A 17,437-nucleotide genomic window follows, 5' to 3' on the forward strand; every position below is an offset into this window, starting at 1 on the left:
TGCGAGATCATGACCTGAGCCAAAGTCGGCCACTTAACCAACTGAGCCACCCAGGCGCCCCAAGTAATCTACACATTCAATGCAATCCCTATCAAAATGACACCGGCATTCTTCACAGAGCTAGAATAAACAATTCTACAATTTGTATGGAACAAGAAAAGACCCCAAATAGCCAAAGCAATCTTGAAAAAGAAAACCAAAGCAGGGAGGCATCACAGTCCCAGACTTCAAGCTATACTACAAAGCTGTAACCATCAAGACAGTATGGTACAGGCACAAGAACAGACACTCAGATCAATGGAACAGAATAGAGAACCCAGAAATTGACCCACAAACGTATGGTCAACTAATCTTTGACAAAGCAGGAAAGAATACCCAATAGAATAAAGACAGTCTCTTCAGCAAGCAGTGCTGGGAAAACTGGACAGCGACATGCAGAACAATGAACCTGGACCCTTCTTACACCATACACAAAAATAAACTCAAAATGGATGAAAGACCTCAATGTAAGACAGGAAGCCACCAAAATCCTCGAGGAGAAAGCAGGCAAAAACCTTTGATCTTGGCTGCAGCAACTTCTTACTCAACACGTCTCCGGAGGCAAGGGAAACAAAAGCAAAAATGAACTATCGGGACCTCATCAAAATAAAAATCTTCGGCACAGCAAAAGAAACAGTCAGCAAAACTAAAAGGCAACCAACGGAATGGGAGAAGATATTTGCAAACAATGTATCAGATAAAGGGTTTGTATCCAGAATCTATAAAGAACTTAACAAACTCGGGCGCCTGGTGGCTCAGTCAGTTGACTGCCCGACTTTGGCTCAGGTCATGATCTCGCTGTCCATGGATTCAAGCCCCGCATTGGGCTCTGTGCTGACAGCTCAGAGCCTGGAGCCTATTTCAGATTCTGTGTCTCCCTCGCTCTCTGCCCCTCAACCCACTCATGCTCTGCCTCTGTCGCTCTCTCAAAAATAAATAAACATTGAAAAAAAAAAAAAAGAACTTATCAAACTCAACACCCGAAACAAATAATCCAGTGAAGAAATGGGCAAAAGACATGCATAGACACTTCTTCAAGGAAGACATCCAGATGGCTAACAGACACATGAAAAAATGCTCAACATCACTTATCAGGGAAATACAAATCAAAACCACAATGAGATACCACCTCACACCTGTCAGAATGGCTCACATTAACAAGTCAGGCAACAACAGATGTTGGCGAGGATGGGGAGAAAGAGGATCTCTTTTGTATTGCTGGTGGGAATGCAAACTGGGGCAGCCACTCTGGAAAACAGTATGGAGGTGCCTCAAAAAACTAAAAATAGAACTACCCTACAATCCAGCAATTGCACTACTAGGCATTTATCCATGGGATACAGGTGTGCTGTTTCGAAGGGACACATGCACCCCAATGTTTATAGCAGCACTATCGACGATAGCCAAAGTGTGGAAAGAGCCCACATGTCCATCAGTGGATGAAGGGATAAAGATGTGATATACACACACACACACACACACACACACACACACACACACACAATGGAGTATTAGTTGGCAATCAAAAAGAATGAAGCCTTGCTATTTGCAACTATGTGGTTGGAACTAGAGGATATTCTAAGCGAAATTAGAGACAAGTATCATATGACTTCACTCATATGAGGACTTTAAGACAGAACAGATGAACCTAAGGGAAAGGAAACAAAAATTTAAAAACAGGGAGGGGGACAAAACATAAGACTTTTAAATATGGAGAACAGAGGGTTACTGGAGAGTTGTGGGAGGGGGGATGGGCTAAATGGGTAAGGGGCATTAAGGAATCTACTCCTGAAATAATTGTTGCACTATATGCCAACTAATTTATATGTAAACTTAAAAAAAAATTTTTTTTTTAATCTATAAATGAAGAGTCACTGAGACAGACCCTGAGTAGTCAGATAATAAAGCCAGTACTTGAATCCGGATCTCTCTAACTTTGTTCTAACCACAGATTCCCTATTCTCTACCCTGCCTTATTCCCCATTGATGACACCTTTGGTACCAGCTATTTAAGTAAGTTGCTTACAGGGGCACCTTGGCTGACTTAGTTGGTAGAGCATGTGATTCTTGATATTGGAGTTGTGAGTTTGAGGCCCACTTGGGCAAAGAACTTACTTTAAAAAATAGTAAATAAGTTGCTCACAAAGCCATGGTATTTGTGTTAGCTGTACCCTTAATTAAGGGAAGATGTTACAGAAGAAAGCAAGCTTCCAGGGTGCCCTTGTGGGACTGAGATAAGAAAGTGTTAAGAAAACTTTTTTTTTTTTTTTTAAGTGCTAAGCTCAAGTCTGGGACGTGAGGTAGGTGGTGCTGTATTCCAAGAATGTAGCCAATTTTTTTGTGTCCAATATACTTATCTCATCCTTGAGATTCTTCTTTAACAAAGATACTGTAGGGCACCTGTGTGGTTCAGTTAATTAAGCATCTGACTTTGGTTCAGGACATGATCTCACAGTTTGTGAGTTTGAGCCCCGCTTCTGTCTCTCCCTCTCCCTTTCTGTCTGCCCTTCATGGGATTTGCGTGCGCTCTCACGCTCTCTCTCAAAACAAAGATACTGTAGCCTGTATCCACCCTTCCCACCCTTATTTTCTTTTGATTCTGATTCCTTTATCTGACTACTGTCATCACCATGGTCAACATCAGCAAAAACAGGGAAAAGAGAACTAAAAGAGAACCAATCCGGTGTAAGTGTCCCATTCCATACTCCTGAATCAGGCCAAGCTACCTTCTGCCTCTGCTAGGAGAAAGAAAACACCCTGAGAGTTAGTTGGTACTGACTTGGAACAAAGGAACTCGATTGTTCAGTAAGCCAGTATACCTCTCTCTCACACCTGGTCTTCAAGGAGAAAAACCTACCACTGTGGAGGAAAGCCCAGAGGCGGACCTGTATTACCTGTCTGAACTAAAACCCAGCAGCTGTTGATTGCCATTACTCAGCTGAGCCCAGAGTTGTTCAGTTGATTTTGACCAGTCAGACACCTGAGTGCAGCGGCTGACCTAGGCAGCTTCTAATGGAATTCTGGTGTCTCGAGGGACTATGTCTCAGTGATCCCAGACTTCTGGTATTTTCTTGTCCAGGAGAATGTAACAAGGGTCAGAAAAAAGCCCCACTTTATGGAGACTGAAGCCCATTGAGGGTCAGTGGCTTGTAAGAAGCAGCAGAACTCACACTCCGCTGTCAGGGCTTTGATTCTGCTCACCAGCTAGTAATACCTAGTGGATAGGAGATTTCTGGGCCTCTCTGCCGACTCCCCCCCCCTTCTTGCCCTCAACTGTCATGGTCACATTCATCCTTTTAAGACCTTCTTCAAATCGGTCATCTAAGGAACATTTGTGGACTGAGCGTCTAACCTGTACAGTTAATAAAGTAGAACTTAAACATGTGTGAGTCCTTGCTACTTCGAGGCATGGTGCCCCTAACAGCACAGCTCTTTTCCACTCTGTACTCTTTTGCTAAATTCTACATTGGTGAGCATGGGACCAAATCTCGCTGTGCCTTGTGGATGTCAGCTCTCTTTTTTCCTGCCTCCAAGAGCAGCATTTTCTAAGCAGTTGCTGGCAGGCTAACCAGCAGTGCCACCAAATGAGGGCAGCTGTGCCCTCTTCCTTCTGGCACACTCTTTGCCCCCCTTCTCTTGCAGTTGATGCCCAGTGACGTGACTGAATGGGGTCTTCTTGGGCCAAGGCAGCTGAGGCCACAAGCTGGGCATTCAGTCAGTTTGTTCCCTGCTCTATCCTGGCTGCCTTCTGCAAGGGGAGGAAATAGGGTGGGAGTTAGCTAGCTGAGCCTAGGCTCCCAGCCAAGCCCCTTCCTTCTGCTTGGGCAGACTGGGTACTTACGCAGCAAGCCTTTATTAGGCACCTTCTGTGTACACTTGGGAGAAACCCTACCTCAGAGAGGGAAAACAGAGCTGAGACCTTTTGCAGGAGCCTGGCATCCTTAAAGAGCTCTTGTTCTCGGAACCTTTTCCTTTTTGACTGGAGGTCCAACATCCGCTGGAGCCCCCTGCTGGGTGGCCCCTGGAGATGAGAACAAAGAAACTGTTAACATTAATGAGGCTCATTGAGTGGGTACTTCCGCCATCTCCAAAGGCAGGCAGGTTTTTCCTCTTTCATTTTGGAAAGTGACAGCTGACAAGGGCCAAACAGACTATTTTTGGCACTCAGGACTTAAAGATTCTCTGAAACCTTTCTTTTCAGTTTCCCTCCCTGCTGCCCTGTCATTATTGCCACCCCCCACGAGGAAATAAATAAAGCCTTTTGATCTTCACCCAGTCAGGCCGAGGGTAAGCTGTAAACAAAAGTGAACTTGTGACATAAGGCTAGGGGAGGGATTTTGGCAGCTTATTCCTCTGCTCCTGAAAAAAAAGACATCCTGTTTGCTGAGCCAGGATGCCCACCCAGTGGGTATGGTGCCCCAGCTGCCAAGGCACAAGAGAAAGCTGCTGCCTCACCGGCCACTGCAGACTGAAGGGCAGTCACTCCAGGCACCCTCTTTACCAGAGCGTCTGCCTAGAACCTTCACTGCTGAGGCCAACAGGTAGGAACTTGGAGAGATTTCCACTTAGAGGAGCAACCTTCAGTTACTTCTGTGAGAATTGGCCAAGTTCAGGCTCTCCAAAATCCGGGACTTTGAAAGTTGCTCTGCTGTTCTGATCTTTGGTGGCCTCATTTGTAAATGAGAAGCCTGATAGTACCCACCTTCTAAAGCAGTAGCCAGGATTCACCGAGAGCCTGTCACCTGGCACAAGGCCTGGCTAGTTGTGAGCGCTGACTGAATGTTAGCAGTGCTTGTTACTTGGGGGCTCAGTGAGGCCGGGTCTAAAATGAAGACTAGGGATAACTTCGTTAACCCCTACTCCACCATAGGCCCTCAAAAGGGGAATCTAGAAGGGCTGGTTGGCTTGGCACTGATGAGCTCCCTCTCCTTCTTTGCTCTCCTTACCCTTCTCTCTCTCTAGGGGACACTACACAGAAAATGAGAGCTGCTCACTATCCTACCCCAGCCGAATTGGACGCGTATGCTAAGAAGGTCGCAAACAACCCACTGACTATAAAAATCTTCCCCAACAGTGTGAAGGTTCCCCAGCGGAAACACGTTCGTCGTACTGTGAACGGCCTCGACACATCAGCCCAGCGCTACAGCCCCTACCCGACTCAGGCAGCCACCAAGGCAGGCCTGCTTGCCATTGTCAAAGTGCCAGCCAAAAGCATACTCAAGGACTTTGACGGCACCCGAGCCCGATTGCTCCCTGAGGCCATCATGAACCCCCCAGTGGCACCCTATGCTACTGTGGCACCCAGCACTTTAGCCCACCCCCAGGCCCAGGCTCTGGCCCGCCAGCAGGCCCTGCAGCATGCACAGACCCTGGCCCATGCCCCTCCCCAGACGCTGCAGCACCCTCAGGGTATCCCGCCACCCCAGGCGCTGTCCCACCCTCAGAGCCTCCAGCAGCCTCAGGGCCTGGGCCACCCTCAGCCCATGGCCCAAACCCAGGGCTTGGTCCACCCTCAGGCCCTGTCTCACCAGGGTCTCCAGCACCCCCCCAATCCCTTGCTGCATGGAGGCCGGAAGATGCCAGACTCAGATGCCCCCCCGAATGTGACCGTGTCTACCTCAACTATCCCCCTTTCAATGGCGGCCACCCTGCAGCACAGCCAGCCCCCGGACCTGAGCAGCATCGTGCACCAGATCAACCAGTTTTGCCAGACGAGGGCAGGCATCAGCACTACCTCAGTGTGTGAGGGCCAGATCGCCAACCCCAGCCCCATTAGTCGCAGTCTGCTCATCAATGCAAGCACCCGGGTGTCGACCCACAGCGTCCCCACGCCAATGCCTTCATGTGTGGTCAATCCCATGGAGCACACCCACGCGGCCACAGCCGCGTTGCCTGCCGCAGGCCCTGTCAACCTGCCCACGGGCATTTCTCGAGCCCCTGCTGGCTACCCTAGCGACCTCAAGCCAGTCGCCTGGAACCAGCACCAGCTGGCCCACCTACAGCAGATGTGCAGTGAGGCCGGTGGGACGCCGGCCCCTGGCCTGACAGGCAAGCACGCAGCAGGACGCGAGTTGGCAGGGCCTGGCTTTGTGGGCAAGGCCCCTGCCTACCCGCAGGAACTCTGCCTGGCACAGTCCTTCCATCTGAAGCCACCCCTGGAGAAGCCAACCCCATCCCCACCTGTCAACGGCCTGGCGGCCCCACTGGCCTACCCCAATGGTCACTACTTCCAACCCCTGTGGAACAACATTCTGCCCACTCCCAATAGCGACAGCTCGGGGTCTCAGGACCTCGCCATGCCGTTCCACGGTGGGCAGCCCACGGGTGCACCCCTTGACTGTGGGACGGCTGCTGGGGCCCACTACCGAGCAGGGGCCGGGGGCGGTCCAGTGGCAACCCAGAACAGCTTGATGCAAACAGTGGATTACCTAAGCGGGGATTTCCAGCAGGCCTGCTTTCGAGAACAGAGCCTGGCTATGCTGAGCAAGGCCCACCGAGCCCCTGGCAACCGAGCCCCTGATCCTGCAGATAGTCGAAATCTTCATATTCAGCACCCTGGGTATAGATAGGTAGCCCCGGTGCCCTCCACAAGCTACACGTCATACATCACCCTCCTAGGTTTAGACTTACTTTTGAGTAATTGGATAGTTTCAGAGTTTCGCTGCTCCAATGTGATCATTCTTAGAGGTCTAAGAAAGGGAATTTGGTGGGATCTATTTGAGGACAGCGGGGATCCCCTGGTGTCCTCACCCTCCCCTCCACCATCCCCAGCAACTTCTGGGTTTACGTTAGGACCTAATCCCAACTCCAAGCTTTTGTCTCTACTGCCTATCAGTCTCTCCACCTTGACCATTTCCCCCCAGCCACCTCCTGCCTTTTCTTGCATCTCTGCCCGTTTTCCTTAGGACTGAGGTGTGGGGTAAGGAAGGGCCTAGGTGAGGTGGCCGTAGGTACCCAGCCCCTTAAGCTAGGACTTTCCCTGTCTGCCTCGGTCTCGTTGGGACTAAGAACCCAGACTTCCCAAGTGCTCTGGAAGTTAATTCCTTCTTCACCCAAAGATCTCAAAACTGACCCAATCTTCACCTCCTCCCACCCCTCTCCATTCCTCAGGGCTTTGTTTAAATCTGGATTCCAGAGTCACTGCATTTGCCCTTGCTACATTCAAGGGCACCCTGTAGGCACTTGGCCATAGCCTTGAGACCTGGGGGAAAAAATGCGTCTTTGTGTTGGTATCTTAGTTCCTGACACCCCTTTCCAGCCCTAGAGAAAGGTAGTAACTGTCCAGCACACCCAAGATCCCTCTCTCACTGTTGTCTCTCCCAACTCACCTGCTGCTCCCATCCCCCACACCCCTCCAAAAACACAATCAAAACAAAATAGGATCTTGAGGAATTAGGTAGGTAAAGAAAGGATGATCACATTGGAGTTCGGAATTAAAAACACCAAAAAAAAAAAAAAAAAGTTAAGATGCATTTGGTTCTCTACACTGGCTAAGAATATTGCTCTACACTGTAAGTTTTAAATGTCCTGTTTCTGTATGAATGTAGTGTGGGTTTGAGTAGCGTTGTGTGAGCGGCCCCACAGGTACATTCACCCTCTAGTCACCTCCTTTTGCAGCCCCTCAGTATAATGAAGAAAGAAAGAAAGAAAAAAAAAAACACAAAGCCTTAAGCTCTTTGAATTCTTCCTTTACCAAATGAGCATGGTTCTAACAGCTGGAGGCGGACCTACATTGGAAGCAGCCCCTCCTGCCCGCGCCCATCTGTCACGTGCCCATCCTCCACCCCACGCTCAACGTGTTTCATTCCCAAGTGGCAATTAGTTGGCTAGAAATTTAAAACTTTTCTGTAACTTTAAATTTAGATCATGTTTTGTAATTTTTTGCACCCTTCTGTTAAAGTTGGGCTCTGCCTTTTTTTTTTTTTTTTTTAAACCAAATAAGCCCTTACCTTTCCTCTTGTCTCTGGGGAATGTGAGCTGATGTTCTTATTTAAGATTTGGGGTTTTGTTTACTATACTATCCACTGTTCTTTAGCCAGAAATTCTCTAGTGATCTGAAGCAATGTGACTGAAGACCAGTTTTTAAATTATGTGTTGGCAAGTTGCCTTATATTTAAAAAGAGAAAAAAAAAAAGAAAAAGAAAAAAAATGCCTGATTGTGTTATGCCAAATGATAGCAACATGAAGTCCTAATTTATTTTCCTGCCGTCTGTGAACACTGGTACCTCCCTGTCCCTGAGCCCTCAGGAGCACCTGCAGCTTCTGGCGCAGCGCCTTCTCCCAAGGCTTCACCGCCACCGTCTCACCCAGGGTCCCTTCCGGTTCTCACTTTCTCTGAGAGAACCCCACCGTCCCCCCTTATCCCTTGCTTGATCTCCAAACCAGATATTTTTGCTGTGAGTTTTTCCAATGCCTCTCCCCAAAAGGTGAGCTGCTATCTTAGGAAATGGGACCGGACACCAACTTGGGGGCTTTAAATCAAACCTCAAACCCTCAAATCTCTTCCTGTGTAGGGGTGCAAATCTCTGAAGCTCTCACTCCCACCCCTAGTCTGCATGGAAAAATGTACTGTGGCCCCTCTTCCCCCCCACCCCCCACTGCCCTTGCCTTTGGTGTGAGATGTTTCCTAGTTCACCCTGAGCCTCTTTCCCCCCTCTGCCAACCAACCCCCAACCAGCAATAAGGGTCCAAGCCAGGGCCTCCTATCCACACTCCCTGCCTCCATCCCACGCTGCCCCTAGGGAAGCATACCCCGGATTCCCTACACTGTCCACATACTGTAGCATTCATTCTCCACCTCCCTCATCTGCTCACCTGTGGTGGTTTATGGGTGTGATGGGGTTTTTAAGATTATTATAAACCAGTAAAAAGAAAAAACTCACCAGAACTTGTCCTATTCGTTGAATGCTGTGAATGTTTGAGGTGACTTTTCTTGTAATGATTTCTGACGTGCCTGCTCTCCACGAGAGAAGCGGGTCCTCAGTTGTAGGACGCGAGCCCTTATAGTGTTGGGCCCACTCGGAAGCCTCCCAGTCTGTGATGCCCGACCAGGTGCTGCGGTGATTGGGCAGCCGGCACGTGATAGGGCCTCCCCTAGGCGGGGCGCTCGGGGCGTGTGGGGACCCGTGGGAAAGTGTGGTTTACCGCCCAGCTCTACAGGCCCCATGTGCTGCCACTTTCAGTCCACGGACCGTTGAAAAACCAGGATCTGCTTTGCTGATGAGCCAGCCGAAGACTAAAACGCCCCTCCCTCCCCTTCTCCCACCTCCACCACTTTGGGATTTCTGAGGGCCTTTGACAGCTGGAGGTAATAAGTGCCGCAATCTGTGACCTGAAAAGTGGCCCCTCCGAGTACTGATGGAATTGAAAGTACAGTTCCCTTCGGAGCACGCCCTTTCTCTGTAAGGTGCCCCTGCCTCCTTTACTTCTCACGCCATCCTTGTGAAAGAAAGCCTTCTACCTGGGTCCCCTACCCGCAGTCGGCCCAAGGTCCCGCAGCTAAGTAGACAGGTGAACCCAGCTCTGCCTGGCCTCTTTGGGCAGATGCGCGGGGAGACCAGCACCTCAGGTTTTGCATAGTTCCACATAGCGATTCTGACCGTCTGCAACAGCACTGGAATGAGGTCTAGGCCTGGGTGTGGGGGCAACTCTGGGAGGCACCATCCGGCTTTCCCAGTCAGTGCGCCCCTAGAGTGGTGCAGTGACACGGTCCTGCCGGCAGAGGGAGCCCAAGCCTGACCGAGGATGTCCGGCTTCTCTTGGGAGACAGATGCCGGCCGGGGTCGCCTATTACCTGCCGCAGGAGCTGAAGAGAAAGCATTTGCTGGAGCCCCTGGTAGCCGGTGGTTTTCCCTGCGGGCTTCCAGGCATCGCTGTGCCAAAGATGGCTTATCTGGAGAAGGGGCCATCTTTCCCAGCCGGCAGCCAGGGCCCCATCTCCCCCCTAGATCAGTGAATTTGACCTTTTGAAGGCTAATAAGCTGGTGGTTCCCCAGGCTGAATGTCAAGGGTCTTTCCACCTCAACCTGTGTGTGGGAGGGTGGAAAAGGCAAACACTACCACCCTTGAACCTTCTCCTTAGTAGATAATAGTTGCCATACATCGGGCCTCTTCACAGGGCCAGGCAATAAGAGTAAGGGACTTTATGCTGATTAATCGTAAAGTTTACAAGTCTAGGTAAACAGGATTACTTTCATTTTACCAATGAGAGTAACGGTGCCCCATGTAACTAAGCAACTTGGCAAAAAGCAAGCACAGCAAGGATCCAAACCCAACTCTGCTGCCATTATTGAAGGGAGCTGTATTACTAGGGATTGCTGAGCTTAAAACCAAATCCAGGCCCTGTCCCAAACCAGCTGAAAGACACTGAGAAATCAGTTCACTCCTCTATTCCTATTTCTCATCAGTCAAATGTGGATAATCACAGGCACTCACTGAGGGCTGTATGAAAAATAAATGAACATGGATGAGAAAATCCAAATACCCTTCAAAAGGCCCTCGGCTCAGCCTAGTCCCTGGGTATGGGCTGGGCTTTGGAGTTGGATTAACATTCTGTCAAGCACGTTTTGCGCTGGGAACAAGCATCGTCTCAGTAAATCTTCACTACAGCCGACTGAGCCGTCCTTTTAGTATGGCGATAGAAGCGATTTCGTTTGCCTGTTGTATTAAACGAATAATGTACATTCGTGCTTAGGAGTGTCTGCTACACGACAGCTATGATCATTAGACCAAGAAAGACTTGCCTGGGGGCAGAAGCAGTAAGTAGTCTTTGGTGGGGTATGGATCAAGGACTCCAGGCTCGTAAAATGCACCTCCCCCATTTAACCACCAGATGGCAGCGGCAGGCAACTGTCTTCCGCACAAAGCCTAGTGCAGTTCCCCTGTCGTCCGCCAGAGGGCGATCCAGCAGCGCAGAGCGGCAAGCAGCACGGCGACCTTGGCCCCGCGCCTTCCCTGTTGGGCCCAGCCTTAGGCGGCCCTAACCATCCCAGATAAGTCAGGCTGGAACCAAGTTAATAAATACAATTCAGGATTTATTAAAAACCAGGGCTCCCCTGCCGTGCCCTCCTGGCACTAAGTAAATAAATAACCAGAGGAGGCACAGCTGGGGAAAGGGGAAGAGAAATCAGATCTCAAGACAGATTCTTTGAACTACCCCTCACATCCCCACTCCCACCCCCCACTATGGCTCTTGGGACATAGCACCAGCAGGCGCCTCAGTCCTGGGTAGAGTGTGGCCGGCACCAAGGCGTGTCTTCCCTGCCCAGGAGAGGAGACAGGCCCTGGGATCACTTTTTCCAAGCCCTTGATGACCCCAAGACCTGCTCCCGCCAGGGGCCAGGGCTGAAGCACCAATAGGAGGCACCTGAGGGTGGTAAGGAAGAGGAGAGGGGGAACAGAACCTGGGCAGCAGAAGCAGCTGAAAGGGGGTCCGGCCCCTTCTCCAGGTTCAGCCAGTTCCTGGCTGAGGTCATGCTCCACCCCCCTTTCTCCTGGAGCCCCGCCTGCACTCAGCTGAGGATCTTTCGGGGCAATTCAACAGAGGCACGGATGAAGACCGCATCATCCCGCACGTAGTTTCGCTTGCGGATATCCTGGTGGGAGATGAACTTGGGGTAACCAAAGCCCAGAGAACTCTCATCCAGGGAGCCCCGCCAAGTGCCCGGTTTTTGGAAATTCTTCCAGTTTGGGTCAGGGTGAAAGGTCTCAGTGACATGCTGTGGCTTAGCCAGCCCGGGGTCGCTCTGATCCAGCAGGGAGAAGGTGACGCGGCGGGCAAACGGCCACTCGAGGAGATTGTCAAAGGCACCTGGCAGCACGCGAATGTAGAGCGAGAGGTGCGTGCCCTCACCGCTGCCATTGCCATTGAGGAACGCAGACACCTGCAACTTGTAGCCATACTTGTGTGTGTAGAAGGCCGGGCTGAAGCACTCCAGGTTGGGCTTAGCCTTGGCCTCCTGAAGCCGCCGTCCATAGCTGCCGATCTTCCAGATGAGCACGCCGTCACTGCCCACCGACAGCTCCTCCAGCTCTCGCCGCAGCTCCTGCAGCTCCTGCCGCTGCCGGCTCACCAGGGCGCACATCATGGCCAGGTGCGGCTTCACGCTCTCCTCCACGTGCCGGGCCATCGCCAGCTTGGGGCACTGTTGGCAAAGCCCCGGGCCATGGGGGAAGGGAGAACAGTTATCAGTAGGGACATGCCCAGGGGAGACAGGGGACAGAGGGGAGCGGCGATAGGGCTGCAGGCACCCAGCTCTGGCCGGGGACGGTAGAGGACACTTGGGAGGCCGCTGCCGGCCAGCAGAAGGAAGGACCGAAGGCTTCAGAGCAGCAAGGCAGGGACCAGAGAGGGCCTGGTCTACATCTGAGGCTTCAAGGACTAAGAAGGGGACAGACAGGGAAGAGGAGGGGCATCTCACCCTGTGTTTGCAGCCGGAGTCTTTGAACGGGCACAGCACCAGGGCGGTGCTACAGCTCTCCTTCAGGTGGCCCGGCAGGTCCTCCCGAGCCACCGTGCCCACGCCACACTGGTTGGGGCAGGGCACGGGCAACCTTGGGCACTGGTACTGGTGGCTCTACGGCCACAGGGGCGGAGAGACAGCGGTCAGTAGGCTGACCCCCACCCCCACCCCGCCACCTGCCCCACGGCCCGCGGCTCAGGGAGGGCCTCACCTGGATGGTGTCAAAGACGAACTCCTTGGCGCAGTAGGTGCAAGGCTGGGTACGCTTGGGGCACTCAGAGGAGGCATGCTGGGCCAGCAGGCGCCGCATCATGCGGGCACCACACTTGTTCTCGCAGTACACGCTCTCTTGGGGGCATACGCCCTCGTGGCTCTAGAAACGCCAGAGAGGCCGACTGAAGGGATCCCCGGGCCACCAGGCGCCCCACTCACCCTGCGCCCTCCACCGGGCCCCACCCACCTCAAAGGCCTCCCCGCTGAAGTCGCAGCCACAAAACTCGCACTTGAGGCGCCGCTTGGGGCAGTCGTGCTGCAAGTGTGCAGGCAGGTCCCGGCGGCTCAGCTTGGTGGGGCAGCGATTGGGGCAGGGGATTACATTGAAGCTGCAGGTGTTCAGGTGGCTCTGTGGGGGAGCGAGACGGTCAGTGCCTGCCAAGAAAGGGGGAGCCCCCTCCCTCTCACGGGAGACTCACCTGTAGGTGGCGCAGCGGCCCACTCCAGCGGCAGCCCTCCTCACTGTGGATGCAGCGGATAGGCAGCCCCAACACCTGCACCTCCAGCTCTGGGTCTGGGTAGATCTGGGTAGACGGGGAGGAACCCGGCAGGGTCAGAGCCCGCTACAGTCCCCAGTTTCCACCCCCACCACCCCCAGACGGGCCAGCTCTACCTAAGAGTCGGTAACAGCCTCTCTTGAGCTATAGTCCCCTCTGTGCCGAGGGATGGAAGGCAGAGCAGGTGGTGTCTGCTCCAAAGCTGGATACCAGGGTCCCCAACATGCCTGCACGGGACACTCCCTCCTTTTGGAACAGCAGCCAATCAGCCTGCTCAGTTCCGGGCAGCCTCCGCATCCTCTGCTTCCTTCCTCTTGGTAGAGGGGTCTTGGCCCTCAGCCAGGGGCCTGGCTTGCCACCCAAAGGGGAGGGGAGCACTGCTTGCGAGCACAGAGCCTCTCTGTGCACCCCCTGGCACCCCCACAGGCCGGGCATTGTGCCTGCCCTCCAGGGCAAACACTGGCCTCATTTGCAAACTGGCCTGGTGGGAGGGAAGGGGCCACCTTTGTGGGGGCACAGGATTCCACAGGACCGGGTTGACACTGGCCCTGAGCCAACTGGCTGCCGGCAGCTCCAGCCTCCACCAAGGGCAAAAGCCTGTAACTGGGGCCTCTGCCTGGCACTGTGGACTCACCTTGGCATAATCCAAAGGAAGTTGGTCCTCAGGGCATTTGAAGACTCCTTCACTGTGAAGGGGGAGGGGACAGAGTCAGGCTCCAGCTATGGGAAAGGAGAACCCAGGTCCCACCCCTCAACCAGGGCAGCCTCCCTCTCACTAGACCTGTCCTCAGCCAGAGGCCTGCAGGTACCCACTTGCCTAGCACCCCAGAAGATCCTAACTCTTGTCCTGGGGAGAGGGTTGTGGGCCCAGTGGAGACAGACAGCTGCCTCAGACAGCATTTGGCCAACAGGTGGCAGCTGGTACCCCTCCCCCCAGGAGGGCAGCTGGACTGGGAGAGGGACAGGACACCTGCCCTCCACCCTGTTAAGTTTTCAGCGGCAGGGGGTGAGTGCTGAGATGAAGTGCCAGGGCTGCCCGGCTCCCAGCAGGGATCTCGTCCCAGAACCCAGGGCAAAGGTCAGCTTGGGGCCACTTTACCCCATCCCTTCCCTCCTCCCGTGAGGGTGTGCCTCCTAAAGCAAGGAGGAGGAGAGGCTCACTCTAAGGCACTGTTCACACTCCCATCCAGTCCTGACCACCTGCCTCTGCGAAGGGGCTGCGTGTTCCCATTTTGCAGATGAAAGAACCGAGACGGGGGGGGGGGGGGGGGGGGGGGGGGGGGGGGGGGCGAGCAGCGGCTGGACGTCAGTCTGACTCCCCGCCTCACACAGGTCCTACTACCCCACAGACACCGAGGAGAGGCTGGGGCGACAAAAACCGCCCAAGCAAGCACAGCCAAGACTATGGTCACCGCAGGGCACGCGCTGAAAGCTTTCTGACCCTGCACCAATGAATCCACTGACACGCCTTCTTCTACCAACATGCCCTTGCTGACCCCAGCCAGGACCAGTCACACACACCTGGCATGGCCTGAGCAGAGCGAGGGCTCACCCAGTAGGGCTGAAGGCCCTCAGGCACGGCATTCCTGGCAGGTCTGAGTCAGGTAGGTGGGAGGCAGAGATCAAGGCAGAAGCGGAAGCCACATGGCAGCCCTGTCCACGACAGAACTTTGTAGGACCTGGGCAGTCCGTGCCCCGGCCGCCCAAAGGATTTCTAGCACCCATCTCCCCTGACCCCCACTACCACCCCCGGCCATGCCGCCAATACCAAGAACAATACGTGTCCAGGCACCGAAGAGGTGTGCCCGTGCCCACAGGGCAACCAGCCTTCCTGGACCAACCTGAGTAATAGCCCCGGCAGGAATGGGGAAAGAGGGGGGTGGGCCATGGGGGAGGGGTCTGCTGGGCTGCTCCAGGAATGTGCTGATTTAGTGGTTTTGGAGACAGGGAGGGGACTAAGGCAAGTCCCCAGGCTTCAGGCAGAAGATTAGTCGGAGCAGCTTGGGGCCCCGCCAGGACAAAGGTTCTGCGGGGGCTATGGACACCCTAGCTTGTAGGATAAGGGGTGGTGGTGAGGGACAGAGCCTGCTCAACCACTTCTTTCCTTCGGGGGCCTCAGCAGCATCGCTCAAGCTCTAGGGGAGGAGGCAGTGGAGGGGGGGGGGTGGGGAAAGCAGGGGCCAAGACTGCTCCAGGCGGTGCAGTGGAGGCCCAGGCCCAGGGGAGAAAACAGGATGGGGGGAGGGGGCTGTGGGAGAGGAAGAGGGGATTTCCGGGAGGGGGAGGGGCAGAAGCTGGGGAGAGGGACCGAGGAGGTGGAGGGGAACGGCCTGACAGCCCCCTCCCAGGCAGTCGGGGTGGGTCAGCTGGGAGTGGGGGCAGGGGCTCAGCTGGCCTCATCTGGAAACCAGAGGGCCGGGGTAGGGCGCCGCGGAAGACAATGGGACTGTGTGTCTGTAGGGGAGTATGTGTGTACACTGAAGGGAGGAGGGAGGACAGAGGAGGGTGAGGGAAAAGGAGGGAGGGGGCAGCACAGCAGCTCTTGCAGGAGCATATGTGAGGGCAGGAGCCGGCCCGGGCTGCGGGGAACTGAAAACAAAGGGCCTGCTGAGATTTCCGCCAGCTAGGGGCTGCGGAGGGCTGAGAGAGGGAGGGAGCAGCACTGAAGGCAGGAGCCCCAGAAGCGCTCCCTGCCTGCGCCCCTAGAACCCCTCAGCGAACAACCTCCAGACAGGCGGCAGTGGCTGACCTAGCTTTTCCCTGGGGAAAAGGGAGCACGACCTCTTCTTGGGGCACGACCTCCCCAGGAATGAGGGCTCCCTCGTCTTGCCTCCCCACACCTGACGTGAGCATTTCCCAGCAAAGGCGTTCGATTCAGGACACCGCAGGGTGCCCAGAACTCAGCAAACGCCCCACGGGCCAAGGGGCCACCTGGTTCAGTAACACTCAGGGTGCGACCCCCTCCCTAACGATTTATAGGCGCCCCGCGGTATTGAAGATCCCCAGGGGCAAGGAGGGACACCCAAGGGGTTCCACTGCTTCAGGGGCGATCTGTACCGTCACAGTCCTCCCACTGTTGTGGGACCAAAAGCAGCCCGGGCTTAAAACCCAGTTAAGCCTTTAAGTAACTGTGTGACCGTGGGCAAGCCGCAGCCTTTTTTGAATCTCTCGTTTCATCATCTGTGAAATGGGAGAACAATAGCTGCCGTTCTCGAATTGTTAGAACCAGAAGAGGTTATATGGGCGGAAACTCCGGAGGCTTAAGGTACTGCCCGGGACAGAGGGTTTTGTCCTCCTCTTCCCGTAAGGATTCAAAGTTCAAGGATGAGGCCGCTCCGGCTTTCAGGTGAGGGGGAGGGCCGGCCACGGGTCAGGAAGGGCGTCTTCTCCCACCTCCACCCCGCAGGCTGGCACGGAATTCTTCCGAACGGGCGCGGGCGCCAGTGGGCCCCGGGCCCCTTCGGATTAGTGCGTGAGGTCCTCCCTCGGGGTCTGACGTCACCGCCACCCCGTGACGTCACGGTGGGCGCCCCTGAGGTCACGGAGCCGCGGCGCAGACAAAGGCCCGGCATGTCTCCGGCCCGGGCCCCTCCCCATGCGTCGTCCCCCCTCGCCGTCGCCACCGGCCGCTCCCCGCTACCCCCGGCCCGCACCTGAGGAACTCCTGCAGGCAGGTGTCGCAGAAGCGGTGGCCGCAGGTAGAAACCTGCACAGGCTCGCGCATGGGCTTCCCGCACAGCGGGCACAGCAGCCGCCGCTTGGGCTTCTCCAGGAACTTGTAGTCGAAGCCGGGCATGGCGGGCGGGCGGGCGGGCGGCAGGCACGGGCGAGCGGGGCCGGGCACGCGGCGGCCCCACAGCCCGCGCCTCGCTCCGGCCGCGCTCCCGGCTCCGGGCGGCGCCGACTGGCGGCCGCGGCCTGCGCCCAGCCCCCGAGCCCATGAGCCCGCCCGCCGGAAGAGGGGGTGGAGCCGCGCCCGCGCGGTCCTAGCGCCGGACACTCGCGCTCCCACCCACCTCGCGGGCGCGCGGCTTGCGGGGTGGGCGGCTGACCAGCCTCGCGCCCTCCAACCGCGTACGGGCTCCTCTCTCCCCTTCGGAAGGGAGATCGCGGCTCCGCTTCTCCCCAGGGGTGGGAGGCCCTGAAGCTGGATGGGGCGGAGGGCCC

General features: G+C 55.0%; 2 protein-coding genes across 3 annotated transcripts in view; one reads left to right on the plus strand and one right to left on the minus strand.

Annotated features, from left to right (window-relative positions):
- FAM222B (family with sequence similarity 222 member B) overlaps positions 1 to 7,685 on the plus strand; it is a 76,574-nt gene extending 68,889 nt beyond the window's left edge. For both annotated transcript variants that reach the window (XM_043583548.1, XM_043583549.1), the window contains exon 3: positions 5,002 to 7,685. In XM_043583548.1, coding sequence (XP_043439483.1) covers positions 5,002 to 6,608 — 1,607 coding nt within the window. In that variant the 3' untranslated portion in view covers positions 6,609 to 7,685. The remainder of the gene's footprint in view (positions 1 to 5,001) is intronic.
- A 3,366-nt stretch (positions 7,686 to 11,051) lies between these two features.
- TRAF4 (TNF receptor associated factor 4) lies at positions 11,052 to 17,180 on the minus strand. Its single transcript, XM_043583550.1, has 7 exons — positions 16,924 to 17,180; positions 13,905 to 13,956; positions 13,193 to 13,297; positions 12,961 to 13,122; positions 12,712 to 12,873; positions 12,459 to 12,614; positions 11,052 to 12,182 (listed from the first exon to the last, which is right to left on the minus strand). Exons 1-7 carry the CDS (start codon positions 17,064 to 17,066, stop codon positions 11,550 to 11,552), a joined length of 1,413 nt encoding a protein of 470 aa, XP_043439485.1. The 5' UTR covers positions 17,067 to 17,180; the 3' UTR covers positions 11,052 to 11,549.
- Between the last annotated feature and the right edge of the window lie 257 nt (positions 17,181 to 17,437).

This window comes from Prionailurus bengalensis, chromosome E1, assembly GCF_016509475.1.
Source record: "Prionailurus bengalensis isolate Pbe53 chromosome E1, Fcat_Pben_1.1_paternal_pri, whole genome shotgun sequence".
Classification (NCBI taxonomy): Eukaryota; Metazoa; Chordata; class Mammalia; order Carnivora; family Felidae; genus Prionailurus; species Prionailurus bengalensis.